We start from the raw sequence: 20,011 nt of genomic DNA on the forward strand, positions 1-20,011 counted from the left end.
TTCTGGCAAGTTTCCGGTAGTATTCAGGATCATTGCCACGCTGACTGCGTATCCAAAATATTCTCTCATTTTTCACTGACCTTTAAAAAAAAAAAAAGGACCTCAGCATTGGCCCCAGTATCCCAAAGGGGGCCTGACAATCTCAGAAAGCAGTGAGGTAAGCACCTCCGGTGGTCTGGCTGTTCCTTTTTGGTTAATGCAATCCGTGACTGTATTAGAGGCTTTAGCAGTCACCTCACATTGACTGATATTGAGCTTGCAGTCAACTAACCCCGGCTCCTCACCCCCCTCCCCAGGTCTTTTCATCATGAACTGCTGTCAAGCTGGGCCCACCCTCCACCTGGTACTTATGACATTGATTTTGTTTTAACCTAAGTGCAGGACTCTACATTTATCCCTGTTAAATGTAATCTTGTTGGTTCCAGCCTGTTGAAACCGTTTTGAATTCTGACTCTTTCATGCAAAGTATGAGCTGCCCCTCCTAGCTCTATCACCTGCAAACTTGATGAGCCCGTTGCCTGGGTCAGTTGTCAATAAAAATGTCAGACAGCACACAGGCCCAGACTGAGCCCTAAGGCATACTGCTGGAGACTTCCCTCTAGTCTAGGCTGACATGGATCCATTAATCAGCCCTACTGGGTCTGGCTCTTCACCAAGCTTCATCATCATTTGGTTCAGATGTTGTACTACATCTACAGATATTCTGAGAGGCTGCTGGCTGCATTGTTGGAAATTTCCCCTGCCCCAGGCTGTGGCCCAAACGACATGGCCACGCCCCCTTTCTACTCTCCAAACCTCCAGCACCATTTATTTGCCCATACCTTCAGGGGATTACAGACTTTTGGTGGTGGCCCCTCCTGTATCCCTTGAGGTGTTAAAGATGTTTCTCAGCTTCAGGATCTCTCTGGGTATCAACAGCTGTTGCTATTTCCTACACCATCACTCTGGTGCCTCCTCTGAGACCTTATTTGCACACTTAAATTCTCCCTCCTGCCACCTTCTCCTCTGCCTACAAATATGTGCAGTGGCCTCCCTTAACTAAACAGCCTTTTACTAGCTGCCTCCTTAAACTGTGTTTGTCTTGTTTCCTATTCTAATCCTTTCCAACCCCACCTCCCATGTCTCCTGAACCTTCAGCAATGCAGCTGAGTAACCACACTGCCCAGACAAGGGAGCAGTGATGGTAAAGATGGGGTCAGGGTTTGAAAGTCGGTCAGAATATTCACTACGAAGCCTGAGAGATCAGGTATAATCAGGTCTGGGAGCCCTCATACAACAAGTGAGGCTGTGGTCAAATTACGAGTGGATCAGGAAGTTTACAGGAACTAAGACATGAGGTTGGAGCCTAGGCAAGCTGTCTGAGCAAAAGAAACTTACAATCAGTTTGGTCACAGACAAGGACAGCAAACACAAAGAAAGCCAAGCCTGAGGGCTTCTTATGTATTTCCTCCTGGGGGTGAAACCAGTCCTAGGCCCAGGTCAGACAGGAAAAGACAGCCCAGCTGGAGCAGGGAAATAAGAAGGCAGAGGAGGGTGGGCCTGTGCTTTTCCTGAGACCTTATCCCAGGCTATGAATCAGCTGTTAGGAACCTCAGAGAAACTCTAGTTCAGGGTTCACACGTTCAAAAATCTATGTGGGACACATAGGTCACGAGTCAGACAAACGAGGTATAGAGTACCAAAATGAGGAGGTGACTATGGTAAGCTGGAAGGCCATGCCCAAAGGACAGTGGCTACTCAGCTCCAGCTCACTGTAGTCATATAAGGCATGTGAGTTCATTGCTGCCAGATCTTGGTTTTCCAAAGAAGCCAAAAATCGAGTTTTTATAGGTAAAAAGTTTACCTTAAATGTTTCCTACTAATTCAAAATGTTCCAAAACATGTCTGTAGATCATTTGACCCGTGGCAGACATCTTAACTGCTGCCAGTTGCCAAACACTTGGACAGGCCAAGTGACTTGGGTTTGCGGCAATACTACATTAGTTTCCCTGCGAGAATTTTGATACCCAGGAGGGTTACTTTTGTGCATAGAAACAGTTATCCAGAAATTACTTTGGTTTTAAAAGTTATACTCAGTTTTCATAGTTACATATTCAAAATCCTAGTTCTCGTCTAAGCTTTTAAGCTCAGCTTTTACAAACATTATTTTGCTTATAAGAGTTTAATTAAGACATATACTCGATTTCCTTAAGCATGTCATTAATCTGACTAAAATAAAACTTCCCAAGTACTTAATTATTGTAACTCCAATAAATTAAGTTTATAAATATAGCAAATCTTCAAATAATTTTAAATGTTCCGAAACTATATAAAAACTTAGCAAGACTTAACTTAAAATTCAAGTCAATTGAATTACTCAACACTCTTTAGTTAATATTACAAAGTAAACCTGAAACTTAGAGGCAAATTCTCTTCCACATGCCAAGGATATAAAGTATAAACTGTATATATTCCTTAAACAGTAGTGCTGTGCGTTAGATGTTCTTAAATGTGTCCTTCCTTCTAAGTCCCCCAGCACTGAAAGAGGCTTACTGATCGAGGCAACAACTGATGCTGCCACGTCCTTTTTGGAGGTTGCCTTCTCAAATGGCCGAGGTTGAAAACCAACCAGAAACATGGGTTGGGCCACTGACTGGATTCTGAGACCCAGAAAGTCTATTTGTGGCCTGTGAAAGTCCTACCCCAGGGCTTTTATTACTTAGAGAGGTGGTCACCCAGATCATACCCCTCCGTCTCCAATACTTTACAGTCCTACCCCCTTCTCCATAAATACTCCATTCACACTCCTATTCCTATAGGGCTGCAAATTTCGACCTTTTTCAACTCATGGCACACAAACTAATTACTTAAATTCTGTAGCACACCAGAAATATTTTCTTGCCGACCTGACCAAAAATATAGGTATAATTTTCATTCATTCACACTGGATGGCAATTGTTGTGTTGGCAGCTGCCATTTTTAAATTTGACAATCTAAGGGAAAAGAGGTCAGTAACCCTGACTAAACAATCGGGTACTGCACATTTTAAATTTTCCTGTGGTGCACCAGTGTGCCTCTTGCAACACACCAGTTGAAAATTGCTGCTTTAGGGCAACTGATCTCACCTTAGAAAAGGAGAAACTGATATTGTTTACACTAAGGCACGGACAACTGAATCCGAATACTGGGTAAACTGGATGCTTCTTAAGGAGAAAAGAAATGAAAGGGAACTAACATTTATTGGGCATTTCCTAGGCAGGCAGTAGGCTCTGGGTTGTTTCCCTTGAGGTGTTTCATTCCCAAGTCACATAAGGAGACCTGCTGAGAAATCAAAGCTCAGAGACAGGAAGTAATCTGACCATTTCAATGTTGGGAATGGTGAAACCAAGATTCAACTCTAGCACATGTAGTTCTACAACTTATGCCCTTTCTGACCACAGTGCTTTTTCCTTCTTTAAAAAAAACAAAAACATTCCTTACTGATGTTGGCAGAGTGGAAGACAATGTTTCGGTGGGAAATGCCACTTGACTGTTTCCTGCTGGCTGTGTGGGAGGCTCGATCTGGGAACTCCTGCAATTCTGTGACCCACCCACACTGGAACAGTTCTCCTAAACCACCAACAGTTAACATACCGTGCTTAGTTTAGATCACTTTCACATGTCATCCCAACCTGTAGGCAAGGCAGCTGTATTACTAACCAATGTTAAATACAAAGGGACCGAGGCACGGAGAGATGAACATGCCCCAAGTCACCCAGCCTGAGAGAAGTGCACCTAAGATTCACATGTAGGCTCACTGCTCCAAATCTGTGTTCTTCCCACTCAGCCAGTGTCCTTCCACAGAACCCTCTTGCCCTACTGCCTTTGTTCCTCTGGGGATTCGAAAGCCTAGGTCTCTGCTTGTGCTCAACCCCACACCCAGTCAACTGTCCCATTTTCACAGATTTTCGGTCTCTTCCACAATCTTAAAATAATCTCCTCTGTGATTCCACTTTGAGCATCGTATCTTGAGAGTCAGGATCAAGATAGCCCTGTTGCCGACAGTTTCTATTTAAGCACTAAACACTGTTCAGACACCTGGTCTTTGAAATGTGGAGGTTTCCTAGTACCCACATTGAACAGGGTATTTTGAAAACATCATCACAACCCTTATAGCAATGTTGCTAGGCATGTTACTTCCCACCCCTCATAGGTGAAGTGTCCAAGATCTAGACACCTTAACTTACCTAAGGTTAGAGTTAGTAAGAGGCAAACAGAGATTCAAACTCGGGAGTAATATCCAAGGCCTCATTCTTGTCAAGACATTACACAGACCCGTGAGGACAATGACCACACTGATTGTACAGTGGATGGGGTTTTGCTAAAACAGTATTGCCAAAAGCTCACTATTCAAAACCTTGAAGGGAACTTTCTCAAGCCCGTGGTCTAGACTCGCACGAAGCCTCGGCACCAGTCTCCTGGACTCCTGCGTCCCTGTCTGCTGTGCTCCCAGTTCACACACCATCAGTCTCTGATCCCTTGGGGGCAGCAGGTCTGATGTCTTCTATTTTCACTGACAGTGCGTTTCATGTATTTTTAATATTAAAGAAATTTTGGAAGAACATTCCCCAGTGAAGAGGGTGTTAACTGGTCTGAGTCAGAGGTCACTAAGGAGAGAAAGGAACTGATAAAGTCAGCAAAAGTTTATGCTCATCCCTCTGCTCTGCTGATGAGCTGACTGGACTCGCCCTGTTATCAGAAACAGAAGCTAGTCAGAAAGCTAGATGGGAAAGAGGTAAGGATTCCAAAGAGTGTTGGGGCCCTTGCCGTGCAGCACTCTAAGCCTTTCTTAACACACCTTATTTCCTGTAACCCTGACAAGGTAGGTAATGTTATCCCCACATATATGAAGATGAGTTTCAGGCAGTCTGTCATTTGCCCAGGGTCACACAGCATGACAGATGTAGGATTCAAAACCAGGTAGGTATTTCCTTCTCAACTACTACCCTTAACTGCACTCTACACTATATACTTGAGGTTATAAAAACTGGCCCAGCTGTAGCTTAGATTTTGGGTTAAGGAGAAGGGCTGGATTGACCTCAATGACCAAGTGAATAGGTTTGTAGCAAACTGAATAAAATACAGTACAGCAATATTTTCAGGGGCCAAAGAGGCTTCCAAGGCCCAGAGCCAAAGAAATCTAAAAGCAAACAGGTAAACGCAAGCTGACTATAGAATAGCCTGCAGTTCAGTGATGGCTTAGCAGTTAGAGAGCAGTCTTTTTCACTTATGGGGCTAGGGACCAGGGTCAGAGGCAAGAGGATGTGACTGGCTACAGCGGGAAATGGTACAGAGGCTTGGTTCAGAGTGGGGTGCGGGCAGTGACTAGTGATGCGGGCAGAACCACAGGATCTCAGTGCGAAGAGGTGGAGAAGTTGAGGCAGCCAGAATTTATCTCAGACTGAGTTCTGAATAACTAAGTACAGGGGCTCTTCCAAGTAGGGTGGCAGGGCAGCTCCAGAGGCCAGTCTTCTGAAGAAGAGGGACTGAAAGTGGCCAGGTCCAACGCATCTGCACCCCAGGACAAACCTGGGCCAGAAACCAAACTGATTTTCAAAGATTCTGTGGGTAACCAAAGGGCTTTCTTCTTTTTGAGGTCAATTGACTGGCTGATGGTCCTTTCCCAGGAGTGATTAACAAAACTCTTATAAACACGGAGAAGCAGAGTGTTTTGGGACAGAAAGAGACAAAGCTAGAGAAATTCATGCCTTGACTACACCCTAACCCCTGGTTATCCTTCAGGTGTATCAGCTTAAACTACATTAGTTACTTCCCACAGGAAGCCTAATGCAAACACCTGAGCTTGTCAGGTGCTTCTCCTCTGTGCGCCTGTACGCTAATTGCATGCTTGTCACCCCCACTGAACTGAGCACATGGGCAGGAACAAGCCGAGTCTGGGACAGAAATGCTCCAGGGCGCTGCACAAATGGTAGCCATGAAGATCTCATCTATAGTTTTCTGAATTCTCCTGATTGCCCCTGTCCTAAAACAATCCTCACACACATATAACTTAAACACATCACGGGACATGGAGTAAAACTGAACCAAGGTGTTTCAGTGTAAGGTTGGCACCAGCGTCTCCAGGTGTAAGAGCTGTACCTGACAGCTTCTCACCCGGCCCCCAGGCTAGTGTGGAGAGCAGCAAGGCTGGCTGGGCAGGCAGACCACATCCAACTGTTCCCTTTTCCCCTCCCTCAGGTTCGGGTACCACGGCTCTTCTGTCTGCCCCCAGCTCAACATGGGTTTATCCAGAAGATTTTCCTCCTTCTTCCCTACACTTTTATTGAGCAGGAAGGAATCGCTGGAAATCTTAGAAATCACTAAAGTCAAGTTTCTGAATAAGTCACATAATATAACCACCACCACACCATTTATTAAGTGCCTGCCAGGCACTGTGCTAAAGCTTTACATTGTTTCGGTTAATCCGACCACCCTGAGGTAGATATGTTCAACAGCCCCTCCCCTACCACACAGAGCATTAGAGTTGAGGAAACAGGCTCAGAGAGGTTCAATCAAATCAACAAGGTCAAACCCAGCTGGCAAGTAGCAAGGCTAGAAATCTGTACTGAAGACACCTGACTCCCAAACCCATGCTTTTAAACACTACACTAGTGTTTCTCATTGACGTTTAAAGACATTCTCCTTCCCAAAATATTGCCCAAAGACCAGATGTTAGGTAGGGAAAAGGTGAGGCCCATAATCAGCTATTGCACTTGAACACTTGGGAGTGAAAAGACGGTCTGGGTAGAAGCTGACAACTGGGTCCCCGATTCCTGCTGCCCCAGCTGCCCGGGTCTCCCTCATCCAAGATCTTCACTCCTGGCATTCAGCTACTCAGTATGCCGTTTCCCTCCAGCAAACGCTGAAATGCAGAAGTGAGCTAAACTTGATGACCCAGAGCACTGCCAAAACACCTGAGAAATTAGGAGACCGATCATAAAATGCCCCCCATCCCTGAAACGCTCAACTATTAAGGCACGCAGCTGCATAAAGATGGAAACATAGTTGGTTCTTCCACCCTGGCTTGCCAGGCCCCAATCCTGGGAGTCTCCTGCCCCATCTCCCATCACTGGTTCTCCACTGTTCACACCTCTCTCGGTACCTGCCCCTCACCCCACCCCTAGAGGCCTCCCTGACCACAGGCCCCTGGGCCTTCAGGCTGCCATTGTTCGAGGCTTCTTCCCCTAGAAATGCACCTCACGTTCTCAGCAGGGCTCTGCTGGGGACCTGTGAGGATTAAACAGCTCCCGAAGACTAGCAGGCAGAGCCACCAGAGATAGAAAAGCTAATCCGGAATGTACAAAACAGACAAAATGACAAGAGGACAGAGAACACACAAAACAAATGGGCTAACCTTGTGTAAACAGAATTATCGCAGGTCAGGAAAGGAGGGTGACTCTAAGATCAATAGCAATAATCCCAGAGAGGAGGATCCTAGAGAAAGTCTATCCAAACACTGGCAGTCTGGAGCTTCTGAGAAAAGGGCAACTGTCTAAGAAAAGGGATCTTGCTGAAGAGACTGGGCAAGGAGAGGAGGAGGAGAAACGGGGGGGGGGGGGGGGGGCTGGAAAGGGGAGTTGGGACATCTTTTTAGGACATTTTGTGAGAACCAGAGATAAGGGCAGGAACTGGAGGACAAGCACTGGAGGTCCCAAAGAAAAAGAGAAAATGGGCTGACATCAGGCCAGGGCCTGTGGAACCCCATGAATCACTTCCAGGTGCATCCAAGCATCTACCCTGTTTGGGTAAAGCTCATCACTGAGGGCCATTCCCTGCAACCCTATTAAACTCAGCACTGGATCGTGAAGGGTAGGGAATTTACCAGGGGGCGCCTCATCCTTGGGAAGTTCACTTTCTCAGAAGACAACCACTACACTGCTAAACCTGCCCCCAATCCTTGAGGGAGCCTCTAAGGAACCCACCACACACAAGTCACAAAAAAGAGGAAGAAATACCAACCAGTGCAAGTTAACATTGCCCCTGAAGTCTGAGGAGACAGAGGGATGAGAGGAGGAAATGTGGAGACCCGGGAAGATCCAAGTTGTGACTCCACACCCAAGACAGCCTTTCAGTAATCTCATCACCTGCTCACACATCTGGGCAGGGGCCTCTGTGCTTCCATATACAGCTACAGCTGCGCTGAGGGGGTCAATGTTGCTGGGAGGCCAGGACTGCAGACTCCCTCCCTGGGGTGTACAGGGGCTTGGCGGAGCCTGGAGGAAAAGCTCTGCTTTCTACTGATCCTCCTCCCTCCACAGTCTCTAACCTTGTTCTCACAAGGTGCAGAGGCAGACTCCATAACCTCTAGTGTTTCATGTGGTGTCTGCTCCAACTAAGCAAAAGCTCCTGGAGCATGAAGACCAGGTTTTCTCCACACTCTGCAGTGTTGGAATGAATTCAACAGTTGTCATTGGTTGGCTGTCTGGAGAGTTGATTAAACACATTTTTCACAAATAGCACATCAAAACTATTCCATTGTGATTCTTTGCCCTATCATTTGCACATGACACCCATCTCTCTGTGTTGGCTAGTCTTGTAGATGTGTTCCCGTCTCCACCTCAAGCTGGGAACTGGCCCACCTAGTCTTCCTTAAGAAATACCAGCTCATCCTGCTTGTGGGAACAATAAAAGGGTATGTGACCCAACAGTCTCAAGAGGGCAGAGGGAGAGTCTGCCCACATTGGGCTGGCCCATTGATAAGGATCCTTCCCCTCTCTGTCTCCTAACAGATTCAGATTAATGATCGCTCATTCCTAATTGTCAAATTTCTTTTCCTTCATCCTGTGTCTAATCACCAGTGACAGAAACCATTACGTAAATGAGAGCAGACGACTTCCCCCAACTGTTCGCGCTGGTAAAAACCTTGTAATTTAGAGCTCTGATTTGTAGGGGAAGCTGGTCTCCCCCAGGCATCCTGGGCATCTGCTCAACTAATGCCCAGAACAGCCCCTCCTTCATCCCCAACTCCAACCCCCCAACAAATATGACTTCATAAAACAGTAGTTTCCTCTGTACCTGCTGACCTCCAAAAAGGCCCAAACCCCTGCCTTCCAATGGAGTCTGCCTCCACAATAGGGGTAAGCAACAGGGAAGAAATGTTTCCTCTGCTCCAAGCAGAATTTGGGCCTGAATGGCTCTAACCTACGTATGTGGAGGGAAGAGCCTCAACCTCTTCCTTGGGGAAAAGGACACAGCAGAACATGAATCAAGGTTCTCAGTGATCACCTAGAATTAGATCTTCAATTCTACCGATGCAAAAGCATGCTGGGAAGTTACGGGACCTATTCAGACACACTAGTAACACAACGGGATCTAGAACCCAGTCTCCCCATATGGCTTCCTGGCAGTTTCTCCTGGATGTCTTCAGCCAGAGCCCAGAAGAGCTTTCACCCTATCCTTTATCTTCTGCACCATCTTGAGCTAAGCTGCCTGCACCACACAATGCCTAGTGCCGTAAAATCTGAGGGCTGGCCTGTAGTACAAAGGAGAAGAAAAAGAATTGGTATAATATGGTGGAAAAAGAGCAGCAGTGAGTTTGTAGCCAAACAGCACTAGGTTGGAATCCTGATTGCCACTAATCACTTAACCTCTCTGAGCACATTTCTTCAGAACACCTACTGTGCAGGATAGTGAGGCACAGAGAGAAAAAGCACGTATTAGGTGTCTAATAATCAGGGGTCACTATTATGCTACCCAAGGGTCACAACCGATCCTGTGCAGGCCCTAGCCCCTCTGTCCCCTTAGCCCCCAGCAAGGGCCAGCTGAGTGGCACACACCTCCCAGCTGCACGTCAGCCTGAACTTTGCAGGCTGAGCCAGGAATGCAGCAGACCTGCTATGGAGAACAACAATAATCTATCCTTCAGAGTGTGGCCATGGTCAAGTTTAACTAATGTCTGCCTTGTTTTCTTTGTGTGTTCCTTTCCCAAAACAGATGGAGGGATGGAGATCACGGCATCGTTTTTCAGCATTGGCTATATTTGAAAGAACTACACTTGAGAAAGTACCGTGTTTGCGCACACACACTGCATCAGAGAGCCCCAGAACGGGGTACTAAGAATAAACAGCCCTCCCTAAAATATTATACATACACAGATGACACACATACACGTCTTCTCAGCCCATCAGTGCACTGAAACTGTAAACTGAGCTTTGGGGGTAAGAGCCATAGCTCAGAAATCAGAAGTAAACCTTTGGCCAAAAAAAAAAAAAAAAAAAAGGAAGGATAAAGAAAACGCAAGAGTCTCCAACTCCTCTTTCCTTCCAGAGAAAAGGGGCATGGAGATGGAAGTGGAGGTGACAAGACACAGGGCCACCACACTGCCCGATCCCCGGGACTCCACTTCCACTGAACAGATGAGAAAGGTGGCCCTTCAGGTTGTGCAGTGCACAGCTGCCCAGTTGTCAGCTGCAGCCCTGAGAGGGTTCCCATGAGTAGCTAGAACAGAAAGGAAACGACACTTCTGTGCTCCACCAGTTGCCCTGACAGAATTCTGAGTGTTTATGGAATATTACAGTGGGGTCTGGCAGAGGCTCTGGCTTTAAGAACAAGGCCACATTTTTGTCCTTGCCGTGAGGTGAAAAACAGATGGTAAGTTAGCTGCCTAAGCATGATTCCATTTTGTTTCCACAGACACAGAGGCCGTGGCCCGGGCACAGAGGTTCCAGCCAGTCAGCCTCAGGCAGGCTGCAGTGAGCCCTGACGTCCAATGGCTAACACCGAGTTTAAAATCTTTAGCTTAGGGCAGGCGCGACTGCCCTGGGGTTCCCACTGCATGTAGCACTGGACAAGATGAAGCAAGAGAAACTTGGTAAGCAGAGAGGCAGGCCAGTGTGAACACACACACACACACACACACACGCACACCCCTGCACCTGCACAGAGGCGTGCACCCCGAGAACCAGAGAGGCCACTGCTAAAAGGACTCCCTTAGTACCCAGCATAGGGAGCAAGAGCTGGTGCTGAAAGAGAGAAGCTGTATGTGTCTGCAACTGGAAACTTATGTACAGTTCTTGGTTCTTGCGTCCCAAGGCTCTTTTCTATGTATGGCTTAAGCATGAAGGTCCAAGTTGGAACCTGTCTAATCCTCTCTCATAGGAAGCTTTCTAGGCTCTCAAAGTAAGCCTCTTTCGCACTCTCCCCATTAGAGTCCCAGTAGCCAATCCTACCCGCCCTAGAGCCTGATTCTCTGAAACCTGAAGGAAGGCAACTGACCTCAAGGGCAGGATAGCTCTGGCCCTGCAGCCCAGATGTAGCGGGCACCCAAGAACATCTTCCCTATCTCAGGCAGAGGCAGAGGTTGCAGAAGATAGGGCCGAGAGCCAGAAGTACGGTCCTGACCCAGAAGGGCGTAAGGAACAGATACACACGTGCGTGTGCATGCACACACATCCCAAAGTTGACACACTGACACAAACAAACATAATGACAACCAGAAGCTGGAACTCCACACACTGAATGCAGGACTTTAGGGGGGCAGGAGGAAGGTGCTGGGGCACAGAGGCAAGGGTATGAAGTCTCTCCAAATGGGAGTGGAGTGCCAACCACCCTGCCTTGCCCCAAACACCTGCCTCCAGGGCCATGGCAAGAGTCCAGTCCATTAAGTGCTGCGTGCAATACTAGTGCTTGGAGTCTCCTGTCTTCATCGATGAAGCGGTGTGGACGGGCTAGCATCACCTGGCAGGAGACCTCAACTCCTGGCAGGTTAGTTGTATCGGCCCTTGATCATTGTGTTCAACAAGGGCCCCACCTGTGAAAAGATATGAGGAGCCAGTCAGAATTGCCTAGTCCCTGACTCTGGAGCCAGACAGGGGTGTGTCTGGAGACATTCAATGTCCAGTCAAGGGCAGGTACAAGGCTTTCAATCATGTAAACCCTCTAACCCAGTAGTTTTCAACCTTTTTACACTTGGGGACCAGTGAAAATGTGAGAACTATTTTGGGGACTGCTGAGACAGAAATCACCCTGAGCATAAGCAAATTCAACTAAGATCATTGGGTCTGTCATCTTCATACAACATCAGGGTGGTTAACTCTTTTGCAAACTGGCACAATATTTCTGGAGGACTAGTCCATGGACAGGTTGAAAAACACTTCTCTAACCAACTTTCTTCCTGGAAATCAACCCAGTACTGTGGGGCATGGCTCTCTCCTCTGGATCCACCTTGTGTTAGCTTCGCTCTCATAATACCCTGTATCTGTAAGCAGCACCAAACTGACAGACAGAAGGTCAGAGGAGCTAATAATCCCCAAACACCTAAAAACTGTTTGCATTATTTCCAAAAATGTGTCTTAAGAAAGTTACATGCCTTTATATCCTGAAAAGGTCATCTAAAATTAAGGCAAGTGCCACCTCCCATCCCCACAGGGCGTCTGTATGCTGGGGCTACCCACAGGACAGAGGCAAGAGCATTACAAATACAACTCCTCCCCCAATTTATCTGCTGGACCACTGGCACACCTGTGTGGGAAGCAGGTCTCAACATTACCTAGAGCAGCCTTGGCACAGCTGGGAGAGCGTGAGGAGATGCTTTACTGCTCGCTTCCCATTCCAAAAGAATCCCCTCGGGGGGGGGGGGGTCCCCAGCTGGCACACAAGCCCCATGGGGAACATCATCACTAGCATGGAACAGATTATAATTGATCCGCCAGTCAAGCCCAGCTCTCACCAGAAAACAAAGCTTTTCTGAACATACCCATAACCTCTATGGAGAGGACACCAGATACTGAAACAGAGGAGCTATGGAGAATGTGACACCAGTCCTGACTTCCCCTGGTCTCTGCCCATTGAACCATAAGAGTGCCACCTTGGGGCAGCCACATACCTCTTGTGGGTTCCCCAAGGCCTCTCCAAGCATTTTCTCAATGTTCCTCATTATGGCCACTTTCTGATGGGCTTTGAGAGGATATTCGATTCTCTTAGGGGTGGGGGCCCCCTGCAAAGGAAGCAACAGCTCAGCAAACGCCTTTAGCAGAAGGCTTCAGTGTCACCCACTATTTCCTAGGCACCACCCTCCCTTCTAAGAATCACAGTTCAAGCCCATCCTTCTTCATCTGTCCAAAGATTTGGGAATCACTTCCAGAGACAGCCAACCTCCCCACCCCGCCCCCAAATAATTACACCTACCTCACCCCAGTCCCGCCTAGGAAAAGACCCATATTCACCTTATACCAGAAGTTCACAGTGATGGTAATCCCTCCATTTAGTAATGACTCTATGTGATGCCACCTGCAAGAAAATAAACAGGCTGTCTGCCATCAACCCTGCCCAAAGGGACGGATGGAGAACTAGGTAGAGTCCAGCTAAGGGAAATCATGAAGACAGTATCTTTATGCTCATCCTCTCAAACACACCCTGGGGCTAGAAAGATAAGGTTCTCATTTCCCCCCGTGTTCAGAATGCTCACATCTGGATACGCCAACCTTCCTGTAGATTACATAAGACCAACTGTGTCACAACTCAGAAGGGACACAAGTAACGTTTTCCAGGGAATGGGAAGAAAAGCTCCAAGAAGTCCCCAGCCCTAGCCCCTCCTCACCAGTACATTGGGATGTAAAGAACATCACCAGGACCGACCACTGTTTCGTAACCAACCACGTTTTGGAAATTGGGGAACCTGTCGTAGTCAGGATTGTCAAAGTCCACCTGAGAGAATCAAGAGAAAGAGAAGATCAGTTAATCACCAAATTTTTATCATTAACTACTATGTGAAAGTTAGTAGTCAAACAAGATGCATTAAAAAAATGAATTTAAAATTTATATCCAGCAGAAGACACACACAGGTTAAACATACACACACTCCCTAAGAGAACAACTGGAGGTCAGACCATGCTCAAACACTGAGTGAGTACTAGGCCTCAGTGCTCCTGCGGTCAGAGCCAAACATCACAGCTTGCAGGTCAGAAAACTTGTTCATGGCCTGCAGATAAGAGGAATTGGGATTCACCCGACACCCAAACCATCAGAAGCTTTCTCTCAAACATATTCTAACCAGTCAAGATTCCTACATGAAGGAGCTGGGCAGCTTTCACCTCAAGAAAGAAAAGGACCTCTGTGGTTGGCCACAAAGTCAACCATATACCTACCTGGATCCAGAAAAGACATTAAGTAATCTAGCTCAATTCTACTGGCCCTCCTCTTTGTCAAAAAGAAGTAACATCCATGACAAAAGAAAACACTTATTAAATCCAGTGGAGACATAACATTTTGTCCCATGACGTGTAATCCAATCAAATAGAGTGACCTGACTCCATCAGCATCAGTGACAGGGTCTGCCCTCCAGAACCAGCTCTACGGGGCTGTTTATACTTTAAACAACTGGGCAATGCCACAGGGGCCTGGAATATACAGGGTGGGGCAAAAGTAGGCTTAGAGTTATGAGTATGCAAAGTTTAACCTTGTATTCTTTATTAATTATTGTATTATTTTCCATATGAACTGCAGACCTACTTTTGCCCCACTGTGGACTTGTCCTCGGAGTTTGTCCAAACCTGGCACACCCCACAGAGCGGGGAAAGACACGCCAGCCCTGGATCCCCAAGTTCTATCCTTTCCTCAGACCCCAGGAGCTCACCTGGCTCTGTCGGTCGCATGGATGATGAACAGGATATGGGTAGAGGCACTCAAACTGATCCGGAGGGAATAAAATGCATCGCTTGTAACCCTTTATCTGAGCAAAGAAGTTCTGCTGCTCATCATAGTGAGCAGGTGTCACATTTCCTGTAAGAAGAAGATATTTTCTTATTCAGAGCAGTGGCTTTATTGCACAGGTTGGAACGTAAGGCCCAGGGCTGGAGAGATATCCAGCTGCCGCATCAGCTAAGGATTCCTAATTAAAAAATCAGGCAGAATCTGGGAGCTGGCAATTACAACTCTCAGTGAATTAGGTGTTCACTTTTAATCAGTAATAAGTCTAGCAATAAGGATTCAGCATCAATTAGCAAAACAGACTTTCTTAACTGATGGTTGCTGACCTTACTAGAAGCAACAGCATACCACAAAATGATACTCAAGTCTAGTAAAGTAATATATTACATATACTTAGTCTCTTCTTGACTATGGCAAGAATTCAAAGGCAACAAAACAAGAGTTAGATACAACTGAAATGACTGGTATCAATAGTGCACACATGGCCTTCTTTAACAGAGTTAACCAGTCATTTTAAGTTGTATGAATATGTACTTGCTTTGGGTAGCTCTTTTGGAGTGCAAAGATTCTAACTTTTCCTCCTCTTAAACACTCCTGTGGATGCAACACTTCTTAGAGTAACAATGAGGCTGTTGATTCTTAGAGGGGTAAGAATATCAGATTCCTACAGAGTGCTGTATAATTTGAATAAGAAAAATTATTTTTAAATGCCACCTTGAATTACTTCTACCCTAGTGTGTGTATGCTCTATATACTCTTTATAATGGGGCCACATCTGTTCTTTATTCTTCCCACAATCCTCGAGAGCAGAGGGCCTGCTACAGGACCTGGTGTATAGAAGACATCCCCAGGTCTGCCTGAGTGGGCCAAAACAGCCGCCTTCTTCAGTGCTGAGAGTCCCTGACATCCCCCCAGATTTGCTCTCTCAACTCTTATTTCATCTTCACAGCTATTTATAAGATACTATTATGTTCCTTCTGCAGATTTGAAAAGTGCAGACTGAGGTTTGAAAAGTGACTTGTTCAAAATCAAGGAATGAAAATAGTGGACACAGGATTAGGAACCAGGTTTGTACGACTCCAAGCTATGCTGCTTTCTGAAAGATTTCTTACCTTCCATGCCAATAAGCAGTAGATTGGAGGTCAGCTGCCCCCAGCCACGCTTTCCCTGTTGCTTATTAATCCAGTTCCAGTTAAAACCCAAGAAGTCCATGACAATCTTCCTGCCCACAGTGTCATTGAGTGTTTGCTGCAGATACAACCTAAGTGTCCCAAGAAGAAGAACCCATTAGTGCATGTACACATCGTCCCTTGGCATGGCCTCCCCACACCTGGAAATCTAAGCCCAGACCCACAGCAGCATCTTCCAGAGAACAACCACTGTCATGAGAATCTTAACCAACACAGATTCTCACGAAACGAAATCTTTACCTATCTTTCTTTACACTGTTCAACACCAAACTTATTTTTAAAAAGTGATCCTTAACTTTTTCTGGGTCACAGCATAAACCCTTTAAAAACCCAAGGAGGGTTCTGAATAAAAATGCACATACACACAGAACTTTCAATTTCTTTTAGAGATTCCTCAGTCTATGCAGAGACCCCAGAATGATGAATCAGCTCTGTTCCAGACACTCTCAGTGCCCAAGACATCGCCGATGGCCCTTGAGGCTGTTGTAATAGATATTACTGTTCACCAAGAGCTAGTTCCTTCCCTGTGGAGAGTTATTCTTCTGTAGCCCCTTGAAGCCATTTAACACACATTGCTTATTTAACTTGCTTTGGCCAATGAAATGTCCACGGAAGTGACTTGTGTTGCTTCCAAACTGTTAATTTTAAGAACCAGTGCAGGCCCTAGCTGGTTTGCTCAGTGGCAGAGCATTGGCCTGGCGTATGGATGTCCCAGGTTCGATTCCTGGTCAGGGCACAGAGAAGCGCCCATCTGCTTCTCCACCCCTCCCCTTCTTACTTCTCTCTCTCTCTCTCTCTCACTCCCTCTCCCTCTCTATCTCCCACCCACTTTCCCTCCCCCCTCCTTCCCCTCCTGCAGCCATGGCTCGATTAGAGCAAGTTGGCACTGGGCTCTGAGAATGGCTCCATGGCCTCAGCCTTAGGAGCTAAGAAGAGCTCCACTGCTAGCAACAGAGCATCGCCCCCCAGTGGGTTTGCCGGGTGGATCCCGGTCAGGGCACATGCGGGAGTCTGTCTCTTTGCCTCCCCTCCTCTCACTGGAAAAAAAAAAAAGAATCAGTACATACTATCACCACATCTTTTCCTTCTGCCACAACAACTGCAAAATTTCAGATAGTAGTTACTAAGGGCAATCCGAGTCCCACAGTGGAAAAGATGATGTAAGTGCACAGCCTGCAGATGACCAATGACAAACATGTAGAATGAATGAGAGTTGTGGAGCTCTGACTTGAAGCCTAGCTTATCTTAACTGATCAGCCACCTCTCTGTAGCAGCCTTCTACAGCTGAAGAAAGATGTCTCATCAGGCTCTCTGCAGGCCCAGGGCTCCTACCACACCTGAGGAAGTAGCAAATGAAAACCCAGACACACTTAATCAAGCTCCATAGACATTAATAAAGGGGACAAACCAGAAGACAAGAGACAGAAGCAGCCCTTTCCTGGTCCTGAGAAAGCTCCTTCAAAAGGCTCAAAGGTATCTCAATGCCTACAATCATGATGTTTAAGGAAAACATTAACTAGAAACCTCTCAAGCTGGAAACATTATCTACCTTTTTGGGGACAAGGAACCCTCAAGACTTAAATGTAACCTTTACTCTCCCCAGAGATTATAATATGCATACACATACACAAGTTTTGCAAGTAACCTTAAAAGCAGGACCACTCATGAAACATGAATCTAAATTTCTGTCATACTTAAATAGTAAATACTCAAAAAAGCTCAAAGAAGATGCTAACACCCTTTACCTCAGAATCATCACAACCTGTACAATTATGCAGTGGAAATGGCTGGTGCTAAAGTCAGCTGGTAGGGCAAAACCTGGACACAGGAAAAATTTTTCCTTGAATCACCCATAAAGTACAGACTATACTTATAGCTCATACTTAGTGAGGGAAAATGCTCTCAGTGTGGGCGATAAGAAACTTAAAGTGACTGAGAAACCAGAGGATTCATGTGTCTTATTTCATGCTGATTCCAGCGCATATGTTCATTAAATGAAATTACACTCCACCAATGTTTAAATTGTTCTCAACCTGAACGCTGATGTGTGTACATGCATATATGCATGCATATAATTTCAAAGAAACTAATGCATGAGACAACTTAACTAAACCAGTATTGATAAGACATAAATACCAGATCGATCACAGTTCAGGCTCTAGAAACTCTTTTAGTCAAAGTCATATCATTGAGATAACTGCTAAGTCTCAGGAAGACAGAAAAAAAGGTATTTCAAATCCCTTCACTCAGCCGCATACCGCTAAGAGGGAGTCTTGGAGAACTGAGGCAGGAAGGCCAGGACTGGACACCAAATGAGATAAAAATGGTCATTTATCATGAAGAACTTAGTGAAAGCAGTACCTCAGATGCAACAGTAGAACTGAATGTGGTCTGAGACCTACTTAAGGGACTTAGCTCATAAACAGGGATAAAAACAGAAAGGAAAAATCACTGGTGTGCGTGTCATGTGTTTGCTATCACTGATACATTGTGGAACATCAATATAGCCCCAGTCTAATCGGATCTTCCATAAGCTAGAGCAGGGGTCCCCAAACTTTTTACACAGGGGGCCAGTTCACTGTCCCTCAGACCATTGGAGGGCCGGACTATTAAAAAAATTATGAACAAATCCCTATGCACACTGCACATATCTTATTTTAAAGTAAAAAAAACAAAACGGGAACAAATACAATATTTAAAATAAAGAAAAACTAAATTTAAATCAACAAACTGACCAGTATTTAAATGGGAACTATGCTCCTCTCACTGACCACCAATGAAAGAGGTGCCCCTTCCAGAAGTGCTGCAGGGGCCGGATAAATGGCCTCAGGGGGCCGCATGTGGCCCGCGGGCTGTAGTTTGGGGACTCCTGAGCTAGAGGATCCTGATACCCTTTACTCCAGAATCAACAATTTATACAACTTTTCAGCTTGAACTATCCCCAGCCAGCCTAATATTTTAGGCTGCAAACTGGTACTCTCAAGGCCAAAAAGACATTTTGTTTGGCCTGCTGTAGCTTTTTTATAAATTTGAATTAGATGCACACCTTTAAAAGTTTAAAAGATGTGAAGTAAAAATCCTGATTTCTGGCTTCTCTTCCAAATCTGAATTATTTGGCAATCCTGAAACTGAACTCCCAAATGGAAACAAGTAATGACTTTCCTCTTTGAATGGGATGTATGCACTCAGCTTCATCAGTTCTTACCTAAATTTCACTCATCTTGTTCACCTACCTGACCGCTGTATCAGCTGTGACTTCATGAAAATAACAAAGAATGAGGGAGTCACAGTTCAAGCATCACTATTCCTTCATCCTTCAATTTAGAGAACTCACCCAACTCCTCCATATCCTCAAACAAATACAGGAAAGGAAAATATGACTTAGAGCTCATTAAAAAAATCATCATTTTGGAACTTACCTCTCTTCCCCTCCTTGCTGCTGTATATCCTGCAGTTTCTCAATGAATTCATGGAATTTCATTTCCTCCCGGTTGGACCTTGGCTTAAAGTTCTGGAAATTAGCCATCTTCTTCTCATCATAGTACAAGAACTTGTGGGTACTGGCACTGTACACAGAAAAGTCTCCGTTGCCAATGTTCTCTTGCAGGTATTCAAGGTCCCATTTCAGGGCAGGATACACAAGATTAGTGTCGGTCAGCACCACAGGCTCCTAAGTGAAAACAGCAGGTGGAAAAACAAACAAACAAATGAAGTCTTCCTGAAGAGCTGGTGGATTCTGGTTCCATGATTCCAACTACTTCCCAACTTCAGAATAATTTCTCTGGTTAACCAACAGAACCCCTCAAATTCCATTTCTCCTCAGGCCTTAGTCTACGAGCCAGCCAGTGCCTGCCCCCCTTGTATCAACGATCGCCTCTGACCTCGCCTCCCAACCACCTCCTCCCTCGCTCCCGCTCGGGACGCGGCCCCGCCCCCTACCTCATTCTCGATGAGCTCCTCCGCCCGGGGGTCGCTGTGACTCAGACGCGGGATGGGTCGGGTCGGGAAGCTATAATTGCGCAGTTGGGACTCATTCCAGGCAGTGCCGGGAGCTTCAGTCTCTTCCCGGGGTTCTCCAGAGCCTGAGGCCGCAGCCTCCGTAGCTGTAGCCGCCATCTCCCCCGCTAGGGACGGCCCGCCGGAACCGGAAGCTCCGC

General features: G+C 46.2%; 1 protein-coding gene across 1 annotated transcript; it reads right to left on the reverse strand.

Moving 5' to 3' along the window:
* Positions 1-7,629: 7,629 nt before the first annotated feature.
* Positions 7,630-20,011, reverse strand: HIF1AN (hypoxia inducible factor 1 subunit alpha inhibitor). Its single transcript, XM_066355563.1, has 8 exons — positions 19,794-20,011; positions 19,274-19,524; positions 15,777-15,925; positions 14,591-14,736; positions 13,556-13,662; positions 13,182-13,245; positions 12,842-12,952; positions 7,630-11,767 (listed from the first exon to the last, which is right to left on the reverse strand). The coding sequence occupies exons 1-8, from the start codon at positions 19,968-19,970 to the stop codon at positions 11,723-11,725; spliced, it is 1,050 nt and encodes a 349-aa protein (XP_066211660.1). The 5' UTR covers positions 19,971-20,011; the 3' UTR covers positions 7,630-11,722.

The sequence above is a fragment of the Saccopteryx leptura genome, chromosome 13 (genome assembly GCF_036850995.1).
Source record: "Saccopteryx leptura isolate mSacLep1 chromosome 13, mSacLep1_pri_phased_curated, whole genome shotgun sequence".
NCBI classification, from domain to species: Eukaryota; Metazoa; Chordata; class Mammalia; order Chiroptera; family Emballonuridae; genus Saccopteryx; species Saccopteryx leptura.